This window comes from Pinus tabuliformis, chromosome X (genome assembly GCF_031772625.1).
Source record: "Pinus tabuliformis cultivar Carrire ecotype Pingquan chromosome X, CPIR1, whole genome shotgun sequence".
In the NCBI taxonomy this organism is placed as follows: domain Eukaryota; kingdom Viridiplantae; phylum Streptophyta; class Pinopsida; order Pinales; family Pinaceae; genus Pinus; species Pinus tabuliformis.
In genome coordinates, this window is record NC_142308.1 from 1,281,062,877 (window position 1) to 1,281,086,714 (window position 23,838).

At 39.4% G+C, this 23,838-nt stretch overlaps 1 protein-coding gene across 3 annotated transcripts in view; it reads right to left on the bottom strand.

The window, feature by feature from the left end:
• Positions 1-23,838, bottom strand: part of LOC149144721 (isoleucine--tRNA ligase, cytoplasmic-like) — a 739,557-nt gene that overhangs the window by 359,197 nt on the left and 356,522 nt on the right. For all 3 annotated transcript variants that reach the window (XR_016264930.1, XM_089449912.1, XM_089449913.1), the window contains exons 19-20: positions 6,108-6,196; positions 5,856-5,997 (exon numbers count right to left, since the gene is read on the bottom strand). Coding sequence is in view for 2 of the 3 variants with exons in the window: in XM_089449912.1 (XP_089306038.1) it covers positions 5,856-5,997; positions 6,108-6,196 (231 nt within the window). In the remaining variant the exon portion in view is untranslated. The remainder of the gene's footprint in view (positions 1-5,855; positions 5,998-6,107; positions 6,197-23,838) is intronic.

Sequence of the window (23,838 nt, forward strand, 5' to 3'; positions counted from 1 at the left end):
GGATGCAGGTGTCAAAGGGGTAGGGACAGTGAGTCGGAGGAAGTTTTCCAGATCTGGTGAAGTGCATTGCGGAGAGGCAGAAAGAGCCACAGTGATGTTGATGCAGGGGCTGCGCAGAAGCCTCTAGAGGCAATTTGATTTTTGCTAGAGATAAGCTAGATTTCAATTCTTGAGGCTAGGAAAGTGTTCCAGAAGGTCGGGGAGACAGTTTCTCAGCTAATGGCAGACAGGATGGCTACAAGAGCAACTGATTTAGGGACAGCATGGAAAGGACTATGTAAGGGTGACGCGGGCCTGTGTAGAGGCAGTTTGGACGACTCACCTGGAGCTACAGTTAGAGCTGGAATTTGCCTGTGGGGTGAGGAAAATTCCTCACTAGATTTTTGCTAGTATTTTCTTTGCAGGATTACCAGTTTTCGGCATCCAGATTGTACTCAGAGTTTCTTACTACTGCATAATAATATAAAACCCTCAGTTGTTGCACCAGTTTTCCCAAGTTGGGTTTTTTCAAGGACATTTGTCCAAAAATAACTATGGTAATATTTATTTGTGTGTGCTAGCATTTCTGAGTTTCCAATGCTATTTTCTTCCACAATTTATTTGTGAAGGTTGTAGTGTGAATTATTTGGTATTTTCCATAGCAGATAAATTGTTAAATTAATTAACAATTAGAAAAATAATTTCCAGTTGCTACAATAGGATTTTAGAGTTGAAATTTTCACATTGGATTCCTTGCTTAGGACCCATAAGATCCCTTCAATTGGGCCATTTGCAGAGACAAAGGGTAGAAACATTGTCAGGAAGGAGATTGAGGAATACTTGAGCAGTCTGAAGTAGGTCACTACCAAAGAAGATTTGGAGGTCAATATACAGAACATGCAAAAGTATATAGTTGGGCCTGCTAAAGTTAATATGAAATTGTTCTTATTACAGAATGAGGTGCAAAATGGTTCCAAAACCATTTAACCAGGTGCTATGGAGGCTAGAGTCAAATATCAGCCAAACCTTCCTGCAAAGTTTGAAGCCACAATTACATAATATAAATCTTGGTATCAATATGTAACTACAAAATTACAAGTTGAATTTGTTGAGCTAGAGTTTCCTCAAACTCAAGCTTAATGTATTTAGTTTGTCTTATTAGGCTCTAGCCATTTTTATCTTATATGGGGTTTTGTCATATTGTATTTGAAAATTAAGTGTAAATGTAAGGGGAAGTTCAAGAGTTAAAAGTGGAATGTGAAAAGTCATTAGTTAGAGTTAAGACAAAGGAAGTCCAAGAGTCATGAGGGAAACTCAAAGGTCACAAAGGGAGATGAAGGGTCATCTCATTTGTTATAAATAAACCCTCATAACTCAAACAAAGGGCTTGGAACCAAATATTTGGAGCCTTGGCTTCTCTAGTCTAGCATAGGAAGAGTATCATTCTTTGGAGAAGCAAGTGATGGCTTCATGTTCCACTATTGGGGCTAGTGTCATATCAATGTAATTGTATGCTCGGAACTTTCACTTAATAATAAGAAGCTCTGAGAGTCGGCATGCTTTCATGTATACGCCGTGAATGTTGTAAGACTACTCTTTATATGTTCGCGATGAATGTTGTTTCATTTACGCTAAGGTTAATGAACTAATTCTTTTTCCTTGTATCTTCTTGAATGTGGGTTGTTTATGTTATTATGATAGTTGTTATCTTGTAAACTATTTTACCGGTTAACTAACGATTCTTTACATTGCTCGTGTGTCTCTTCTAAGATAGTACTATTACTTTCTTCCAAGGTTCTCACCCTTTTCTCTTTTGATGTGAAAGAACATTTAATACATTGCATTTGATATCTCACAAAGTTCATACACTTGGTATCACCAAATTTATGCATATATCATCTTATGTGTTCATTGCAGCCAAGGCACATCTTTGAGACCACAGATTTGGCAACTGACCATATTCTTGTTGGGTTTCCTATTCCAAACGGTGTGGGTGTAAGTGGGACTTCACATCGAGGAGACCCCTTTCCCTGTTCTCAGCTTCATGCACCATCAATAGGTTTTGGCGCTAGAAGGAGGCCCAGATGACAAGCTAAGTCTATGAAGCCTGGTTTCAATTTTTCATCTTGAATGACTTCTTCCCATATCATAACCCCGACATGTTTTTCTAAAGTTGCAAATCTGAATTCCCACGCGGATAATTCATGCCTTGTCAAATCTGAAATTTGATGGCGAGGGTGAAACAACCATTTTTTAGCACACCCTTTGCTTTCTTGAATTTTAAAAATCCTATGAAATTAATTGTGAGGATGTCGCTTGTAGGTTGTTTGTTCTCGTATTCGAGGGTCACGTTAAACAATGGTGTTATACATCGTCGAATGCTTCTATCCACTCTTTCCAACAACTTGTCATCGAACTTCACCAAGCCTTTGACAGGTATGATTACCAAATTACAAGAAGAATAAGGTATGATTACCAAAGTGTTTACCAGAAGATTATTCTTCTCAAAATGAAATATGATGAATCCGTTGAAGATTTTCATGATCGCTTCCTTCACTTTTGCTATAAGTTTTCAAAGGAAGACATAGATGGAATTTTATGAAAGAGAAATTTCAATATCTTGTTCAGCTCTCTTTGAATCCGCCTGAACCCAAATCCTTTTCAAGTCTCCCTGCTATCCTTGGTCTTGGAGCCCTCAAAGTTTCAAAGCAAGACCTTGAATTTTCATGTGACTTTTCGTCTTCTTTCAGTTCTTCACCAAATAAAGCAACTCCATACACCTAGGTTAACACTGGAGAACTTGAAGGCCAGTTTGTCGATCCAATCCCATGTTCTCCTTCCTCTCATATCTAAGATTTGAACTCAAGTTTCAACCTTGAACCTGATTTGATAAATGATATTGCTTCTTCCCGATATACCTCTTACTTTTCGTTAGTCATTCCCTTTGATCCTCTTTATCATGATTCACCAGGTCAACCCGTTATATCAGTCTCTATTGAATCTCATGAAGGTCAAGTTCAATATCATGTTAATGCAGATCAAGAGATTCAAGATATCCTCCACGATGATTATGTGTGGGCTTTCGATTATGAACAAGAACCTGCTATAAAAGATAATTTCTCACTTGACCTACCTAATTTTTCTTCATCATTTACCCCCTCTCCTGACATATTTTATGAATCCGTCACACCTGTCACCTCAATGGATGATTCAGATCTTAATGATAGTGATTTTGATTGCAGTCAAGAGTGGTGGAATATTGATTTTAGATCAAAAGAAGATACAAAAGAACCTACTGTCCATAATCTATCTCATTCCATATTTGGTGAATGTGAAGAGGCTGAGAATGCAACTCCATGTTTTCAACTAATCCCCTCTTTAGATTCATCAGATCATGAAGACCCCTTTCACTTGAATGAAAAATCAAATCCTGCTCATGGCTTTCTTAATGTATGCATTGACTCATCGAATGATGACTATATGTCTTCAATTGTCGATTTCTCCAAGCCACCAGTTTTTTGATGATTTACCTTCAAACACTTTGGAGCTATGTCAAGAAGTCAAGACACTTTAACCTATGCTGATGGTTATGTCAGGATCTTGCAATTTTGATTAGAGTTCCAAACATGATTAGACTGATACTCTCTCACGGGAAAACCTTCATGAATTTATTACAAATGTTGAAAATGAATCTACCTTTCGGTTATAAGATACTTCACCCGGTTATCATGACCCCATTGTTGAATGGTTGGAGGAATCCTACTTGGCAAGCTTGATGCCTAGGAATAAGCTTTTATCTTTCTTGATGTTTTCTAACATTGAAAATTGGAATGGATGTTTTGATATAAAGGTTGTCACAATGTGTATCATAACACAGTAACAAAATGTTTAGTACATGCCTTCTTGTCATACTTTTCTGCTAGTGTTTCGTTTCTTCAAATTTTGGAGCATGTCACAATCTATCTTTCTTTCCTCTTGCTTTACTTGATGATCTTTCTTGTTGCTTATTCCGTCGTTAGTATAGGTCAGGAATTACCTCATTGGTTGCATTGGAAATTCCATTTCAGGTAAGCCTGGCCTGTGTTTTGTTAGTTTAGGAGTAGGTTTCGTGTAGTGTAGTTAGTTTTATTTAGATTTTTGTTTCTTTGTTTTGTCTTTCATCTTAAGCTTTTATTTTAAGTTTCTTTGCAATAATCCTTGTATGAAAGTGGCACTTTGGTTCTAAATAAGCATGGCAAAGTTTGAAAGGACATTGTACGACTACCAATGCTTGGTTAACTATCTATTATTTTTCTTTGCATGGGCCTTGTATCTTTTGGTCTGTGATGTTAGGATGGAAAATACACTCTTTCTCACAAAAAACCTTAGTGGAACTATGATGCTCGAATCTATGAATAGGATCTTCTTCTGAATCAACTTTTATGTTTAACTGGTTTAGCTTGTCAACTCGGTCAAGTAGAGAAGGTAGAGAAGGAAGCTTAAGCAAGCAAACTTTAATTCAAAGGTATATACTCCCATCTCTAAAGGAACAACTTCTCTTGCTCTCAAAAAGTCAGGATCCCTCTTCCACCGTGGTAAATAAATAAGTGCTTAAGCACATACAAATAAAGGGTGAAAAAAGAGAAAGACTTCCTGCAAAGAGAGGTGAAGCAAGTAACTTCGTTGGGGCACTGAACAGGTCTGCTAGCAGCGAAGCAATGCTTGTGCTCCTATAGTGACTCCGCTGGGGTATTGAACAGGGTTGCTGGAAGCAGAGAAACACCAAAGATGACAAAAACTAAGACTGACATCATTCACTCGCATATTCTTATGGTTGTCCTCTCCTAATCAAAACAACCGAGGTTTGACTTGCTTTTGTAAGTGTGTCGCCGATGAAGGGAATGAAAGAAACTATGTCTTTAAATCGAGCTAAGTAAAGAAACTATGGTGATCAATGGGATGGAACAATACTTCCTGAAAAGCTAGACTTATTTTATAAAGTTAGACCCATACAAAGAACTAGAGTTCTACCAATGTGTCACCAAGTGTTTTCGCTGCTACAACCCCCCTCCAAAATTTTGCCTACACTTAGATTTTGGAGCCTACTTTTGTCTATAAGAACTGGTCTTTTCACTGTCGTCAAGTGTTCCTCTTAATTGTTTGGTGTCACAATGACTTATCCTCTCATGTAAGGCTTGTGATGTCTTAACTATGTTGTCGTGATGACTTCTCAACCTTGTCGACAACAGTTTCCCAACTTCTGGGTGTAAGGCCCATGACACACTTGACATGTACAAGGCATGGTTGGTTGCAAAAAAGTCTTCTCAATGAGAGGGCATTGATTATGAGGATATTTTATATTAAATTTATAGCCTTTTGTCCCTTTTTTATGTGATGACTTAGTTAATGAGCCATTAGGTTCATTACATATATGCAACTCACTCGTTCTATTCACAATCATATAATCAGGTCTAATTGCCTACAAAATGGAAATTGGCTGTAAATTAACTGCATTACTTTCTACAGGACCAGCAAACAACAGAACAAGAAATGTTTTAATATTCCAAAGAAGACTTAAATAACAGCCACAAATCCTGGCTGAGAGAAGTACAAAAGAAACCATGATTAATTTGATCATCCACTCTTGGGTGACGTCTTAACTTACAAACCTTGCACACTGGACAAGGTGTTTGAATAAAATAAACAAATATTTCCCCTATTTATCGCTAAGAAAATAAGTTCTTTTAGCAAAAACCAAATTGATAAATGTAGCCTGAAAGCATAGATAAGTTATTTCCCTAGCTGAAAAATGTTTCAATTTTTTTTATATAAGGTTTAAAAACCTGGTACTCTATTTGGGGAGTATGTCACTATTGTTCATTTATAACTGGCTGTACCTTTATGTCACTAAGTTTCAAACTATGTCCCGCAAGTGTTACTTCTCCAGACTTCTCAAATGCTAGAATTTTAGCATGTCCCATAGACTTCACTTCCTTGGCAACAATGCCCATTTCCTTGCCTAATCGCTTACCCAACACACTGCAATGGCAAAGTACATGAGAGTGAGACTCTTTTCTCAAAAAAATTCCATAGTGGAAATTCTTTTTCAATTAACAAGGAAAAACACAAAAGAAAAAGCTACACCATACCTAAAATCCGGTTCTGCCCGCAGAGATGCATATTTCAGAGGATCATTGCAGGGAACTACTGATCTCACATTTAGCTCCTCCTTCACATACTAAGAGGTCAAAATAAGGAGAATAAGATCCCATAATGCTTGTATTTGATTACAGTAGAAGAAAATACAACTTTTGCATAAGTGCCACTCTAAAAAAGAAACAGATCATCCGTGATCTACTGCCCTCATCAAATGATCTTGTACTATACTGAGCATCAAAGAGCTGCAATTTCCCAATATTATATCTAATTACAGATATTGTTAAATATAACAGACAACAGCACCCAGCATAAACTATAGATTTATCAGTACAGAAACGTTACACGCACTGCCTTCACAGCATAATCATATTAGTATATCTTATACCTGACCTCTTATCTAATTAAAAGTTAAGTGACCTCTTATCTAGCTAATTTTCCTCATATTCTTCTATGTTTAGAATATTATACATATAATTCCTATCTACATTTTGTTTTCTACCTGTTCAGCGTCTCTAACCATCAAAAGTACCGCTGACAGAAGAGAGGCAAATAGATTTTTAAATTTTAACTGAACCATCAATGGTGGCTTGCTGGTTTGGTAAAGACACATAGCTTATGTAGTACCCACCAGGACTTAGGTCTTACCAAATGGCATGCTAGTTTGTGTTCATGCTTGTTTGTTTGTGTTCATGCTTGTGGATGTGCACCAGCGTATCAACAGCAGTTGGGACTGGAAGCAACTCTTGGGTGACATTGGCATTATACATGCCCACCGCTTGCAGTTCCTTAGACAAAGACAACCAAACTGAATGAAGCTAATGGTTTGACTGCAGTGCCAAATCTGGGTAAATTAACCTCGTCATAATAAGAAGGTAGTCCAATAAAAAATCGACTAAATGGTACAGAACATTTTCCCCCATAATTGAGCACTAGTCATTCATTTCTCGCATGCAGCTACGAGCACAGGTTAAAACTTCTGACCATACTAGCATAATTACACAACATTAAAACAAATGTTCCACCAAGTTTCGGGAAGTGAGGATGTGAGAGTGGGGAAACGTGACAGAGGGACATGTTGAGATGGCCCCCAAATTTTAGGAAGCATCGTGGGGTATGTGTTGAAATTTCTAAGTCTATCCATTAGAAATTTTATCTATATTCTTCTGGTTTATTTCTCCTACTTGTTAATTACAAAAAAGTTATTAAAACATATAAACATTGAGATAAACACAATACAGTCTCAACCATCTATAGATCAACAGCTGAAAGAAATAAAAACACACAAGTGATGCTGTTATTTTTGGACAACTCGTCCCCAGAAAAACCCAATGTGGGAAAACCGGTGCAGCAATTCTGAGGGTTTATTTTATTATGCAGTCTATCCTCGAGTACAACTGGGTGTCAAACTAGCTCACCCGATAGAGAAAAATAACCGGCAGTAATACCTCTCTATTCGGAAGTAGATATCCAGAAACTCTGCCCCACAAAACCCTCTCCAGCACAACTAAAGCACTGCATTAGCCCTACTAGCCTCTGTGTCAACCTCAAAACCCTCTGCGTCAACGCTCTGAGGAATCGCACAACCTCTACGACCTTCTGTGTCACTCCTGCTGCCCTCTGGGTGGATGACGCAAGCCCTCTAGCCTCTGCGCTGTCCCAACTAGCCTCTGCATAGCTTGCTCTGGATTCTGCATCTGCCTCTACGCTAGTCTCTCGGCACTATCTCTACCTCTCTATCCAATACTCACTGCCCCTCGTTGCCAACTGATCACTGTTTCAACTTTACTTAGCAAACCCTGCTCTTGTAAATCGAATGACTGATCACTCTGGTGTATTCTCCAACTGACCCTCAAGCCTCCTCTTATATTTTTCTTGTTGGTCCTTCAACAACCGAGATTACATCTCTAATCAACGGCTAAGATTAGATTTGGCTTGATCCATGTCATTTGGAACCTTCTAACCCATTTTTATATTAATACCCATTAATATTTTATTTTTTCCTAAGTTTAGACTTAGGAACTCCATTAAAAATATTAATTATTTTATATCTCCTAACCGGGTAGAATCTACCCAAACCATTTCTGGGTCTTGGAGATCTCATATGCTTTAGCCTCTCCACCAATTTTCATGGCTAGAGCACATCCGATGCTACCCCAAATCAATAGTATGTGGGAGTCCCTGGCTTTGGGAAACTTGCATATAAAATCATAAATTAAAAATTAAAAAAATTAACAAATTGAAAATATGAAAACATAAATCATAAATGATACATATAAAGACTAATTGTATTTCATCAATCACCATAAATTATAGATAACACGATTGATCAATCATCAGTGTACTTCAAATTTCTTATTGAACTTATAAATTATAACCATCAAAATATGTTAATCAGTGATATGTGAATATCAAATAAGTTATAACAAACTGAGATAAAATGATTCACATTCTAAATAGTACTTAGTAAACACTAAAATAGAAAATAGTAAAGAGACAAAGACTAGATCATCAATATCTAGATTATAAAGAGTCATAGTCTATCATGATCCATGACAAAAACTTAAAGTACATGAAAAAAATTCAAGATCAAATAATCATCAAGGAGTCAATGGTTGGTCCTCTTCATCCATTTACTATATGAAGTCATCAACATCTATGGGATGGTTACTATCTAAATCAAAGTCATTCTCATGAATGATCAATGGCACACCAACCAAACATTCATGCGCTTCATCCAGTCGTTTGTACTCATCTATTTGTGCAGCCTCTTCAAGATCCACATCCCATCATGGCGTTGGTTCTCTCTAAATTTGAAGTGTCTTCCTATTGATTTGTGTAGCTTGGGAAGTACTCCACAACCTTGGGTATTGGGTTTGTCTGAGTTTGCACCACGAAAGGATTTTGTGGGTGAGGTACCCAAGCGATGGGGTTTTGCACCCAAGGTGTGGGCGTGAAACCAAATCAACAATATATTTGTTTATTCATTGTTGCAAGTGAAGCTCCCTTAAAGGACCATGGAGGACCTAAGGCAACAATGAGGCGGCGAAATCAAATGTAAGGAACCTTTGTCTAATGATAGTTGGGGTTATTGTTGAAAACGTTACGTCAGCTAGGCTTAAAAGGACACCCCTTGAGCGCTAGAAGTTGCCCTCATAGCTATAAGAAGGCAAGAGTTGTGGCTTATTTGAACACATCCAAGTAGCATCTCTCTCTCAATCGATCTGCTCAATAACAGTGTGAGTACTTGAAGAGGATGTAGAACTCCAGGAGGCCAAAATCTAAGCAAGTGTGGTCAGTCACAATGTTGTTGATTGGCTGAGTTTTGCCTAGGTTGGAGAAGGATATCTCTGTGATTTTCAACCTCATGTATGTTATTTTTTGTAGCATCGGATGTGTTCTAGCCATGAAATTTGATGGAGAGGCTAGAATACATGAAATCTCCAAAACCCAGAAATCGTTTTAGGAAATTCCGCGTATAAGTGTAGATTATTAACTGATTTTTAAATATTTCCTAAGTCTAAACTTAGGGAATATTGTTAATTAACCAGTATTAATTGAGATAAGGTGAGAATCATCTAGAGATGATCCTAGCCATTTATTAACATTTAATCTTGGCTGTTGGTGTTCGAACGGTGGATTATACGAGGAAATCGATGCAGTGATGGAGAATACACTAGTGCAGATACTCAGTTTCCCAAGCAGTTCGATTTTCTCAGTAGCAGTAGCTCAATAGAGAAGATAGAGCCAGAGGGTGAGTAGCAGGTGGAAGAGGAGGGCAGCAGTATTCTGGGAGGAAGGTTTCTAGTCTCCGAAAGAGGCGAACGAAGGCAGGCCGAAGTTTTCAAGGGCCAGTGTAAGCTCTGCGCAGAGGGTGATGCAGGAGGCTCAGTGCAGAGGCCGGAAAGGTAATTTTTGAGGCAGAAAATAGTTGTGGGGTGAGAAAAAATTGCTCACTAGATTTTGTCTATATTTTGCTCAGATTAGATCGCCAGTTGGGCATCTAAATAATTATAATTAGAATTGTTGTTGAAGAATAATAATAAAACCCTCATCTGTTGCACCGATTTTTCCGCATTGGGTTTGGGGACAATTGTCCAAAAATAACTATGTCAAAATTCTTGTGTGCTAGAATTTCTCAATTTCCAGTATCCTTATTTTTTGATGTATTTTTTACGCTGAAAATTGCAATTGTGATTTTATTCATTGTTTGTCGTTGCAAATAACCTGCATAATTAAATTTTCAGTTACAAGAATAATTTCTAATAGCTGCAATAAATAAAATTTCACATGGTATCAAAGCACAATTGATCAGCCAGTGAGCTCAGAAGCGAAAAGAAGGAATTTCGCTACTTAGTGTGGGCAGCAGGTCGAAATTCCCAAGGAGCAGGAAAATCTTTTTGCCAAGAGGCCGATTTGCTTGAGGAAGATCGATTTTTCTAAGGGGTAGAAAAATTCGATCCTTCCAAAGCAAGTGATTCCAAAGGCAGAGGGAGCAACTCAGATTTTCTCATTGAGCAGATCTCTCGCTGGACGCAGAAGGTTTTTGCAGTAGTTCGCTAGAGAAGAGCCAACGTTGGGGTGGAAAAGAGGAATAGCACACTATAAATTCTTCAACATATCCATGGACATAAGTCACATTCAGGAGACTTCAGATTTGTCTTCTAGATTGGAGGATGAATTTGCTTGCTTATCAGGATCAACTTCACAAGGTGTCTGGTATATAGACAGTGGGGCATAAACTCACATGATAGGGGTTAGAGAATATTTCTCTAGCTACAAGGAGGAGTACATAGACTTCCAGATTACTATGGGAAACAGAATAAAATGTACTCCAGTAGGGAGAGGTACCATAGATTTTGAGAGGGAGTTAGGAGCAAGCACTAGCGCTACAAATATATTGCATGTGCCGCAATTAGGTATGAACCTGATTTCAATATCCCAGTTATAGGATAAGGGGTATGATATTCACTTCGTAGGGAAGAAAGTGTATGTTAAACACCCGATCTGGAAAAAAGTAACGCATATTGGAGTTCGAAGTAACAGATTGTACCGATTACAGATTGATTCTCCAATGGCACTAATAGGCAGTGATAGTAGTAGTGGGAAGGAGTTGAATGAGTTTTGGCATAGGAGAATGGGACATCTTCACCATGGAGCACTCAGGATGCTCTGATAAACAATGACAGGTGTTCTAGAACTTAGCACAAAACACGATGATGTGTGCAGAGGATGCGTACTTGGGAAGTATGCTAAGGCAACATTTCCGATAAGTGACAACAGAGTTGATGGCATGTTAGGACTTACACATTCAGATATTTGCGACCCGACGTCCACTAGAGCTCTCAACGGTGCCAAATATTTTGTCACCTTTATTGATGACCATTCAAGGAAAACCTAGATCTATTTCTTGAAGACTAAAGATGAGGTCTTCAGTCATTTCAAAGATTTTAAAGCTCTCGTGGAGAATGCGACAGGGAAGAAGATCAATGTGCTTCGCTCAGATAATGGTGGATATATTAATAAAGAATTCCCAGATTTTTGTGCGAAGGAAGACATCAAGGGAGAATGGACAAATCCATATAATCCACAATAGAATGGTGTCATGGAGTGAAAAAACAAAACTATTGCTGGAGCTGCAAAGGCTATGTTATATGACCAGGATCTACCCATATTTCTATGGGCAGAGGCATGTAACACGACAGTATATATCCAAAACAGGACTCCTCATAGAGCATTGGGGAAGAAAATGCCAGAAGGAGTCTTCACAGGGAAGAAACCAGAAGTTAGCCACTTCAGAATTTTTCGCAGCATTGCTTATTGCCACGTGCCAGATGATAAATGTACCAAACTGGATCAGACTGCAAAGAGGGGGTTCTTCGTTGGGTACAGCGAAACCTTAAAGGCATACAAAATCTACACTTTTAGCAATAGGAAGATTGTAGTAAGGTGAGACATAAAGTTCATGGAGGACCGAGCTTTCAGGAGATCTCGTGAGATGTCTGCAGGTGATCAGAATGTGAGGTCCTCATTTACATAATATATATATATATATATATATATATCTTAACAATTATATCAGCATTCTTGATTTACCTTGAGTTTATCATGAATCAGACATAGAATTTGAAAATTAAGTGCAAAGGAATACCTGGAAATTAGCTTGAAAACAATTCCAATTTGCTCCTGCTCCCATTACCAAAAGACCAAAACCACCCAGCCAAGTTGAGCACAGCCTTGGTACTCAGCTCCAAAATACTTCCCAATTGGGGTATTTTAGTCCCCTGTGCCCAAAAGCTTCAAGAATAATGGAATCCCAGCTCTAATTCAGATCTCTAACTCTCATTCCCATCCTCCTCTTCCAGCAAAAATCCTCCCCCTCTGCCTCTGTGTGCTTGGAATAAGTAACCGCCTTCTTCCACTGCCCTCCTTAGATTTGATTTGGAAGACTAATTTTTATGTGTAGAGTGAGGTGAGGTGAGTATATAAATTTTAAGGTCTTTGTCATGTTTTAACTTTAATGATTTATTTTATTATTATTATTTTTATAAAGTTATATAAAATTTTAGAAAATTTTATCTTTTATAAATTTTTAATTATAATAACAAATTTAATAGTTAACAAATGTTTATGATATTAATAATAAAAAAACTTGACTTATATAAATATATGTTTATATACACATATATTAATCAATATTTAACTTTTAACTTTAAACTCTATAATGATCAATATTTATCTTAGAATGATTAGAATTATAAATTTTATTTAACACCTTATAAGTACAAAGTGTTTCATACGTATCTTTTGAATGTCAAATTTTAGGTAATATCTCTCTTCTTGATAATTTAGGTGTTTTAGTCCCTTTTCATTCATTTAACCTTTTTCCCAATTATTTAATAAGTATACTAGTGCAAGGCATGCGATGTGTGCATATGTAGCTATCACATATATTGTATGCATGCTAATACTCTTTTGCTTATAGATTGAAATGGGTCCTCACACAGAATCAATCAGTAGAAGCTCCTTTGGTCTAGAAGCAAGGGCAGCGAGTGGGACAAGCAGGAAGACAATCACAAGGATCGAGTACTATGACCAGTACCAATATTTCCTAAAGTGTAGGAAATCCAGGGAGTTCTCAACAGATAAAGAAACCAAGGTAGGATGAGGAGGAGATGACTGAACCTCCCATGACTAGTGGTTGAGTTAGCAGAGAGGTTCGTCAAACATTGAGAGATGCAGAGGAGTTTATTGAATCTCCTAGGACGAACAAAAGACAACGTAGATAGCCTGATAGGTACCAAGGATTGGTAGCTCAGGTTGCAGAACCTTCCAACTTTCAAGAGGCAGCGCAACATCAGGTATGGGTAGATGCCATGGTAGAAAAGTATAGTTCTATCATGATTAATGACGTTTGGGAGGTAGTGCCAAGTTCGGAAGACGGATCAGTTGTAGGTTCTAGATGGATCTACAAGATCAAATATGTTGCAGACGACAATGTGGAGAAATACAAGGCTAGGTTCGTGGCAAAGGGTTATGCACAGAAAGAAGGGATAGATTATGAGGAGACCTTCGCCCCAGTTGCTAGATACACTTCTATCCAGTCAGTTATATCCCTAGCAGCTTAGATGGGATGGCAGATTCACAAGATGGACGTCAAAACAACCTTCTTAAACAAGGTGATAGAGGAATAAGTGTACATAGAACAACCAAAGGGCTTTAAGACACATGAGAGGCACACTCATGTGTGCAAATTGAACAAAGCTCTATACAGACTCAAGCAAACTCCCAGGGCATGGTATGGTAGGATTGACAACTGTTTGCAGCAGATGGAATTAGTTAAGAGTGACACAGATCCCAACCTTTACTATTTGATGATAGAGGTTGAGCCTCTTGTTGACCCTACCGCCTACACCTACCTACAAGTCAGTGAGAAAAGGCTTCAACCCCACAAAGTGTGGTTGGTAGCAGGGAACTAAGAGAAGGGGTTGTCGCACTAAATTCCCTCTCTCTTCGCTTAAGCTATCTCCTCGGTTAGCTGTGGGGGGTGGTCCGTAATATGGAAAACTAAGATAAAAGAAATTTGACGCTCTAGGAGAGATGTTAAAGTGAAAGTGGATTACTTTTAAAAATTATGAGAAAAATATGATATGAGAAATTAAAATCATTAACATACTAAAACCATAAAACCAGTACCTTAAAATAAATTGCTCAACAAGAATGAAAGATATATTTGCTCAAAACAAAAGTAGAATGCTTCAAAAAATGAAAGCAAAGTAATCCTAAAATGGAGACAAAGATGTTAGCACGATAATCGATACAAGATATAAAATGTTTTTAAAATATAATCAATGCCTAAATCAAAGCATATAGAGATATCTTGCAAAAGGAAAATCAATTAGTGTTCTACTTGAAAAAGGAAAATGAAACATGTGAAAAATCCTAATCCTGAAGGAACCCCTACTGCAACAAATATGAATCTACTTCACCTACTTGATTTTAAATTACATCCATCAAGTTATTCTTCTGAATACTTAAGCAAATTACTTCTACAAACTACACTAATTAAATATTTGAGCTCATGAAATAGAAAATAGAGCAAAGAACAAGATACATAGAACACACTTATTTTTTGACACAATAGTCCCCGGAAAAACCCAATGCAGGAAAACTGGTGCAGCAGTTCTAAGGGTTTATTATTATGTAAGAGAAATATCTGAATACAAAACTAGGATGCTCATCTAGCAATCCTTTACAGAGAAAATACTGGCGGAAAGTCTGAGTGAGTTTTACCTCACTTCACCTGGCAGAATTCTAGCTAATCCGACACAAGACTGGCTAACCTCGACTATTTTTGTGTTGGCTCTGCGTCAGCCTTGCATCACCTTCTCTGCCCTCTGCATCAGTTCTCTCGGCTATTCCGGTAGTTCCTGACAGTTTCGGTAGTTCCTAGCAGTTATGACAATTCCCGGCAGTTTTGGTTGTTCCGGCAATTTCGGTTGTTCCGGTAGTTCTGGATTCTGGGTGACAGGCAACTTTTCTGCGTCAGCTCTCGTGGCTACTACGTTGCCTTTGCGTCAGCTCTCCCGGCTGTTCCAGCAATTCCCAGTAGTTTCGTCCATTCCCGACAGTTCCAATAGTTCCTGGTAGTTTCTGTTATTCTAGTAGTTCTGGATTCTGCAGGACAGGCAGCTTTTCTGTGTCATCTCTCCCGGCTACTGAGCTGCCTCTGCGTCAGCTATCCCGGCTGTTCTGGCAGTTCTCGATAGTTCCGGCTATTCTAGGCAGTTCCGGTAGTTCCCACAGTTTCAGCTATTCTGGCAATTTTGGATTTTGCGTGACAAATATCTTTTCTGCATCAACTCTCCCTGGCTACTGCGCTGCCTCTATGTCAACTCTCTCCGTCTCTATGTCAGTATTCTCCGGAAAGTCCTCCCGGATTCTCACTGCCCCTTTGTTGTAAAATGACCACTTAGTTCAAATTTCTCAGCTTCCTAGCCCCAAAAATCGAACTCTAGATCAATTCTCTCTCTCTCTGTGTATATTCAAATGGACCCCAAGCCTCCATTTTATACTTTTCTTGTTGAGTCTTCAACGGCCGAGATAAGTCTCTAATCAACGACTAAGATTAAAACATGACATGATCCGCCTTCTATATCATTTCCATCCATATTTTGATTAATATCCAATAATATTTTAATTTCCCTAAGTTTAGACTTAGGAACCCCATTAAAAATATTAACTATTTTAATAAAATACAATCCGTGTGGAATTTCACCAAACGCTTTCTGGGTTCTTTAGAACTCACGTACCTTAGCCTCTCCACCAATTTTCAAAACTAGAGCACTTTCGATGCTACCAAAAACTAACACTTTCTCTTAGCAAGGAAAATGCTCTAGCAACAATGTCCACCTGCATGTTGCTTTGTTTCTGAAGCACCTCCTTTCTGCACTGCTGCTGCCACCAACACTGTGCTACTGCTGCCCATGACACTGTCACTGCCACTGCCGCATTTGTACTACACCTCCCTCACAAACGTTGCATCTGCTATGCTACTAGCACTGCCACTGCTAACACTGCATCCGTACTGCAACTCAATTGCTGAGAGAAGCAACTAAAAAACATCCAAAATTAGCCGAACTTAACTGTGTTCAACATAATACAATGAATGTTGGAATCTGACTACTTTTGATTCTGACCCTCTGAATCTTTTGCGTTGTTGTTGACTCCTGCACTGTTGCCAACCTTGCTCTACGCTGATCAATCTCTATTTCCTAGCTACTGCATATGTCCTCCAAACACTACATTACATCATCTGACACTAAGTCCATCTCGCTACCACTGAATCTTGGGTTCCTGTAGCAAGGAATTGATCCAAGAGGTGGACTCCTCAAGGATCCTGCCCACATGCAATCCTCCCGACTACAACTCAATATTGCACCATCTCCCTCCTGGAGATGCGTGGGCACTCATGGCAAACTCATCCTCATCAATCTTTGTTGAAACAACCTTAGGATCATGTTTCTCATCCTTATCCTTTTTCTTCAAAGGAAATTGGAATGCATAGTGGCCCATCTCGCCACAACTGAAACATTTCACCTTCCAAATGTCCTCCTTTATCTTCGGCTTCTGTTGTCCTTTCGATGCCAGAGCTGTGTTTTCCTCCTCTTCCTTCGTCTTTGTGCCACCCCCACTGTTGCCACTGAGGTTGACCTTCACTAGGTCCCTCCTTAACTCCTCCTGTTGAAGATCCACCCACATCTCCTCCCATGAAGGTAGCTTTCCTCTACCCAATATGCTTTGGATGAAAACTTGTCATTCATCCAAAACTTCATTCAGGGCTATCCTCACCATTGCGGCTCGCTGAGGAGTGGACCCCACTGCAGCAAGCTAGTCTCTAGTGTCCCGAAGACGTTGAAGATAGAGGTTCACCCCTTCTCCTTTCTGCATCAAAGTCCTCTGCAACTTCTACTCCAAATACATCTTCCGCTGTTCGGAAGAGCCTTCATACAGAGAAGACAAGGCTTCCCACATCTCTTGGGTTGTATCCTTGCCCTACAAGTGTGAGATCACATGATCTCGAACTCCATCGAGAATGAGCCTCTTTGCCTTCCCCTGCTCGGCCTTGTACTTCTTCTTTTGACTATTGTTAGCGGGAACAGCTACAGTACTCTTGACGTAGGCCTCGAGATCATATTCTTCCAGAACAGCTAAGATTTTGGTCTTCCATATGACATAGTTGGAAGCACCTTCCAACCTGTCCTGATCTCTAAACCCATGCAATGCCATCTCACCCAACTGTCAAACTAACTCCTCTAGTCACTACTTAGCACTGCTCATCTTCTTAGCAAGTGAGGAATTCAAACTTTTTGACAGAAAGTTCTATGAGGAGAAAATTCCCCTTCTACGTGTCTTCATTCTTTACAGCGGATTTCTGCCTCCGCAAAAAATGCACCCTTCAAGCACTGCACTGAGGCTCTGTGTCACTCTCTCTGCCTCTACAAACTCATGAACTGGAAATCGTACCTCTGCCGTCTCACTCAGAGAGAGATTTCCTCAGATCTGATTCCCAGCAAGGATTGCGCAATCCCTTCAAGGGGATTCGAGTTGCTGCCAAATGCAGCTTTCGGCCTCACTGCTCAACACTAGATCTGCTCTTCCTGTTTCAAAATCAATCCTTTGATACCATGTGAAAATTCCTAATCCTGAAGGAACCCCTACTGCAGCAAATCTGAATCTACTTCACCTACTTGATTTTAAATTACATTCATCAAGTTATTCTTCTAAATACTGAAGCAAATTACTTCTGCAGCTTACACTAATTAAATATTTGATCTCATGAAATAGAAAACAAGATACATAGGACACACTTATTTTTGGATGCAATAGTCCTCGGAAAACCCAATGCAGGAAAACCAGTGCAGCAGTTTTGAGGGTTTATTATTATGCAGGAGAAATATCTGAATACAAATCTAGGATGCTCATATAGCAATCCTTTACAGAGAAAATACAGGGGGAAAATCTGAGTGAGTTTTACCTCACTTCACTCGGCAGAATTTCAGTTGATCTGGCACAAGACTGGCTAACCCCGACAATTTCTGTGTTGGCTCTATGTCTGCCCTACATCACTTTCTCTGCCCTCTGCGTCAGTTCTCCTAGCTATTCCGAAAGTTCTAGTGATTCCCAACAATTTTAACTATTCTAGCAGTTTTGGATTCTGCGTGACAGGCAACTTTTCTACATTAGCTCTCCTGGCTACTGCGTTGCCTCTGCGTCAACTCTCCCGGCTACTGCGCTACCTCTGCGTCAGGTCTCCCGGCTATTCTTGCAATTCCCTACAATTCCGGTTGTTCCCAGCAATTTCGACTGTTCCCGTGTTCTGGATTCTGCATGACAGGCAACTTTTCTGCGTCAGCTCTCCCAGCTACTACGTTGCCTCTGTGTCAGCTCTCTCGACTATTCTGGCAGTTTCGGTTGTTCCGGGCAGTTCCCAGCTGTTCCGGGCAGTTCCGGTAGTTCCCGACAGTTTCAGTTGTTTCGATAGTTTTGGATTCTGCGTGACAGATAGTTTTTCTATGTCAACTCTCCCACTACTGCGCTGCCTCTACGTCATCTCTTTCCGCCTCTCTGTCAGTATTCTTCAGAAAGTCCTCCTGGATTCTCACTACCCCTCTGCTACAAAATGATCACTTAGTTCGAATTTCTAAAAATGCATGTGTTGTAGTAGATTTCCCAATACAAGTATTCAAGAAATGGAAATGACAAACATAAATCAATCTCAAATGTATGTTAAAATGAGAATGGATGTGAGTGTTATGTTAAGAAATTAATCATGCACGAATGAGCTTAGCAATTAGATTAACAAAGAAAATTGGCATAACTAAACTAAGAGATTAGTCCACCCACAAGCAATGATCCTCCCTCTAAATGGGGAGAAATCCCAAGCTCCTTCACAAGAAAAAATAATATTTTTATCAGATATTGGTTACAAAGAGAGAAGAGAAAAGCCTTTTGAGAAGACTTCCCAAGGAAACCAAAGGAGTCTTTCACAACATGCCACTTCCAAGGGCTATATCTCTTCAAGTAACAACTATAGGAGAGTATTTGACAAAATCTAAAAGTACAATAAACAAATTTGCAGCAATCAAATCAGCCAAAAAGAGAGTTGTATTCAACACTAAGGAGAGAGGCTAAGCCTGCTCGAGTCCACAGCCTACTGAAAGAAGGATGTTGCCCTCAAAGTAGAACTCGGCCTTTCAATAAATGATGCCTAAAATGATCACAAGCTCCTTGAAGTTTCGTCTCAAATCTGCTCAAAAGGGGCTGCAAAACAGATCCAAAATGAGTGGAAAGATGACATGAAAAAGTCAAAATGATAATCTACAATTAGTGTACAAGAACTAGATCAAGACATGCAAGTAGACCTCCATATTTGTCTAGTTAACACCATGCTCTAGGTAGAAAATAAAATCCTTGAAACCACAAGATATTGCTCAAGAAAAATATTGAATTTAAATTTATGTGATCTTAGTAGGCTAGAGAAAGGAAACTCCCTCTTTCAAAATCGTTTGATGAAATCCTTGAGGCAAACCAATTGGGTCCTTCTATTCTTGAGATTGGGAGTTAGTTCATCTATTGGAGAGTTTACCCCACGCCCAAGTAAATCCTTCAACCAAATCTAAAGATCTCTACACACTTGGAAAAAGATGTCAACAATCATAAAGGGATTAGATTATACAATGGAGGAGAAGACTAGAAATTTCACCAAAAATCTTCTAGTGCTCCTCTTCCTAAAGTATTTCTCTAACCCAAAACCATACTGTTGAAGTTTCTAAGTTTACATAGTTAGAAACCCTCCATGCACTTTATCTAATTTATTCCTACCTACTTGTTATTTTCCTTAACAAGTTATTTACAATGTAAATACTAAAAATAAACACTAGTGCATGCTCAACATATTACAAATCAGCGACTAAAAGAAACAGAAACAAACACACCATATGATGCCATTATTTTTGGACTAATGTTCCCGTAAAAACCCAATGTGGGAAAATTGGTGCAGCGATCTAAGGGTTTTCTTATTAAGCAATATCAGAGTACAATCTGGGTGCCGAAACTGGCCTACCCAACAGAGAATTTCCTTGGCAATAATACCTGTCAGTTTCTGACAAATCTCCTGGCCAAAACCTCGGATAATCCTTCCAGCAACTACTCAGCACCAATCTTGTGCAACCGCACCACTAATCCGGGTTCCTCGGCTAGAAACCCTCGATAGCAACTCCTCTGGGCTTGCTCTGTCAGGAACTGTTCTCACTACAGTGCCTCACCAGCTCCACTCTGCAATGTTCCCACAGCCTTCTAAACCCCAGCAACCTGAAGGTGAGAGCTCCTAGGCTCTGTGCAATCCCGGCACCACCAACCCGGCCTCCTCAGCTAACTTCGTCAACCTTCCCAACTACTGCGTGGCTCTGCATGAGGCTCCCTTTGCCTCCTTAGCTTCTGCGCTGCCTCTTCTCGGCTCACCCTTGATGACACAGGCACTGCGTCACCCTTCCCTTGTTGCTTCTCTGCTAGAAACAACTTTTGTCAACTCAGGATAGTTGTTTTCTGCTGCTATTGCTCCACTCCGCCGATGCCCTTAGTCCTCCTATGATCTGCAATCTCCCTTTGATACCATGTTGAAGTTTCTAAGTTTACTTAGTTAGAAACCCTCCATGCACTTTATCTGATTTATTCCTACCTACTTGTTATTTTCTTTAACAAGTTATTTACAATGTGAATACTGAAAATAAACACTAGTACATGCTCAACATATTACAGATCAACAACTAAATGAAACAAAAACAAACACACCATATGACACCATTATTTTTGGACTAATGTCCCCGGAAAAACCCAATGTGGGAAAACCAGTGCAGCTATCTGAGGGTTTTCTTATTAAGCAATATCAGAGTACAATCTGGGTGCTGAAACTAACCTACACAACAGAGAATTTCCTTGGCAGTAATACCTCTCAGTTTTTGACAAATCTCCTGGCTGAAACCCCGGATAATCCTTCCGGCAGCTACTCAGCACCAATCTACCCAAGAAACCCCAACGTCAACCTCTCTCTAGACTGCATCAGCCCCTCTCTACCTCACGCTGGCCCTGTGTCACCTCGAATGGGTCTGCGCCAGCCCTAGGAGGCCCTGTGTCAGCCCTCTGGCCCTCTGCGTTAGCAACGCTGGCCTCTCTGAGGCTCTTCACAGCTCCTGGTTGCCTCTGTGTGGCCCTACGTGAGCCCTGGCTGGCTCTGTGTCACTCTCCTTGGCTACTGCACTGCTCTCTCGGCATTATTTCTGTCTCTCTGTCTCTCTATACTCAAATGCCCCTCAGTTGCATCCAGTGTTACACGGGGTCGCGTCCCCCACCTGGGGGTCGAGTTTCCTAGCTCCCTCGCACTCCGGGGACTTGGGGACGAGAGGGGGACGTTTCCCCACACTCCCAAAAAACAAGGTACGCGAGGAAACTTGAAAGAGGTCGTTTCCTTCATTTTTGGGGTCGCTTCCTCCAATTGGGGTTGTTTCCTAGGCGAAAGGGGTCTTAAGGGGTCTCGAGGGGTCGTTTCCTTGGAAAATATTTGCAATTTTTTTATGAAACAAAAAAATTGTAATTTTTAATATTTATTGACTGACTGGGAAGGGTTTACGTTATGTGCATTTCACATTTCATTTTCTGTTTTCTCCTTCGTTGAACTGAACACTACTGCCATCACCAAGCAACCTTTTGTCTGCTCCTTCGTTGAACGGAACACTGCCGTTGATGTATCAGACTTGACTTTTATATTATTCAGTATTCAATGTTCATGGTTGGAAGTGGAACATCAATATGGTTTAAAGTTTAAAGTTTAAAACTTTAAACATTTATAATTTTAGAATTTATTTTGATTGTGCATTGCTAGTCCCAATCACTAATTCTATCTCTCTTAGCAAACCCCGCTCTAGAGAATAGAATGACTGATCACTCTGGTGTATCCTCCAAGTGACCCTCAAGCCTCCTCTTATACTTTTCCTGTTGACATATCAACGGCCGAGATTAAGTCCCTAATCAACGGCTAAGATTAGATCTGACTTGATCCACGTCTTTTGGACCATTTTAACACAGATTCATATTAATACACATTAAAATTTTATTTTCCCTAAGTTTAGACTTAGGGACTCCATTAAAAATATTAATTATTTTAATATCTCCTTATTTGTTTAGAATCTGCCCAAACCCTTTCTGGGTATTGGAGATTTTTTGTGCCCCAGCCTCTCCACCAAATTTCATGGCTATAGCACATACAATGCTACCCCAAATCAACACGTACAAGATAGTTTGCATATGTTAATCCAAACAAGTGGCAAAATGATAACTAGCATAATCCAACATACATGTAGAATGTAAAACACAACAATTGAAATAACATCACCTCAAGAAATGGAAGGAGAACACCAACACAATAGTACCCCAAAGTCTTTTTATTATATGAAAATGAATACAAAATCCAATAGTCTTCGTAAGCCCAATAGCTCATTCTAAAGATACAATATGAGAGCCAAAGACTCATTTAAATAGAACTATGGGAGCCAATCCCAATGAAAGATGAAATGACAAGTGTAGCAATGGAGATAATCCCAATGATAAACTGAGTTTCCAAGTGGCCACATGACTGAGATCCCAATGAAGATGAGAAATGGCAAGTGGCATGTTGATGATGATCCAAAGGAAATTCGAATTTTCTTAGTAGTTGTGATATTTGACCAAGTGTCCAATGAATCTCTGATTGTAGTAGTGAAAATCTCCTCTCTAGCTAAGCATAGATCCCTATGGAACAACTATGTAACAAGTGTGAAGAAACTAAAGTAAATTGGAGACAAATCATCCACCAAATCTGGAAATAACAACCACTCAAATTTGTGAACAAATTGTTGTGCATGTTCCTTCTTATTGGCTATATGTATCTCTTTAACTACTGGTGGGTATGATAGTTGTCAACTGTTGTGTGTAACTCCCAAATAGATCTGCGTATTTGGCTTTATTATTGGCTGCTAGTGGGACATAAGTGGAAGCTGCCAAACATGTGTTGCGTACATATGATTGTGTTTGGGTGAGTGGGGACAAGCCTCCAGTAATTTTTCCATTAGATCTTTCAAAATAGACTTCATTTCACTTGCTGATTTGTACCTATGACAGATGTGTTGAAATTGGACCTGCGTGGAGCTTGTTTGTTGTTGTGCGTATATCTTTGGGACTGGCTGGCAGCATATGGACTATTTGCATGGAGTCACGTGTATCCAAGTGGCCAACCAAATCTTCAACAAACAAATCATTTAACCCTCAGCAAACTCGTGCTCATTTCTACTGGCAGCGTAACTCCCTGTGACATATGCATTGAACTTTAAGTGGGCCAGCATGGACCTTTGAATTTAGCATGTGCCTTTTGTCTCTTTGAGTTATACGTAAATCATATATAGTGAGGTGGGGTCCCTTCCCACTCACTTAGTTTACCTTTGCACTTTTAATTCCAAACTTGATTTAAATTAAATCAAAAGTGAACTTTAATAATTCGATGTGCCTTATGAACTTCAATGTGGAACTTTGTTAACTGCATTTAACTACCCTTTGACTTTGATTTGAAACTTTGACTTGAGTTGTGGCTTGCTTGGTGGGCCCCACATGATTTCCATGTCACCTTTGATCTTC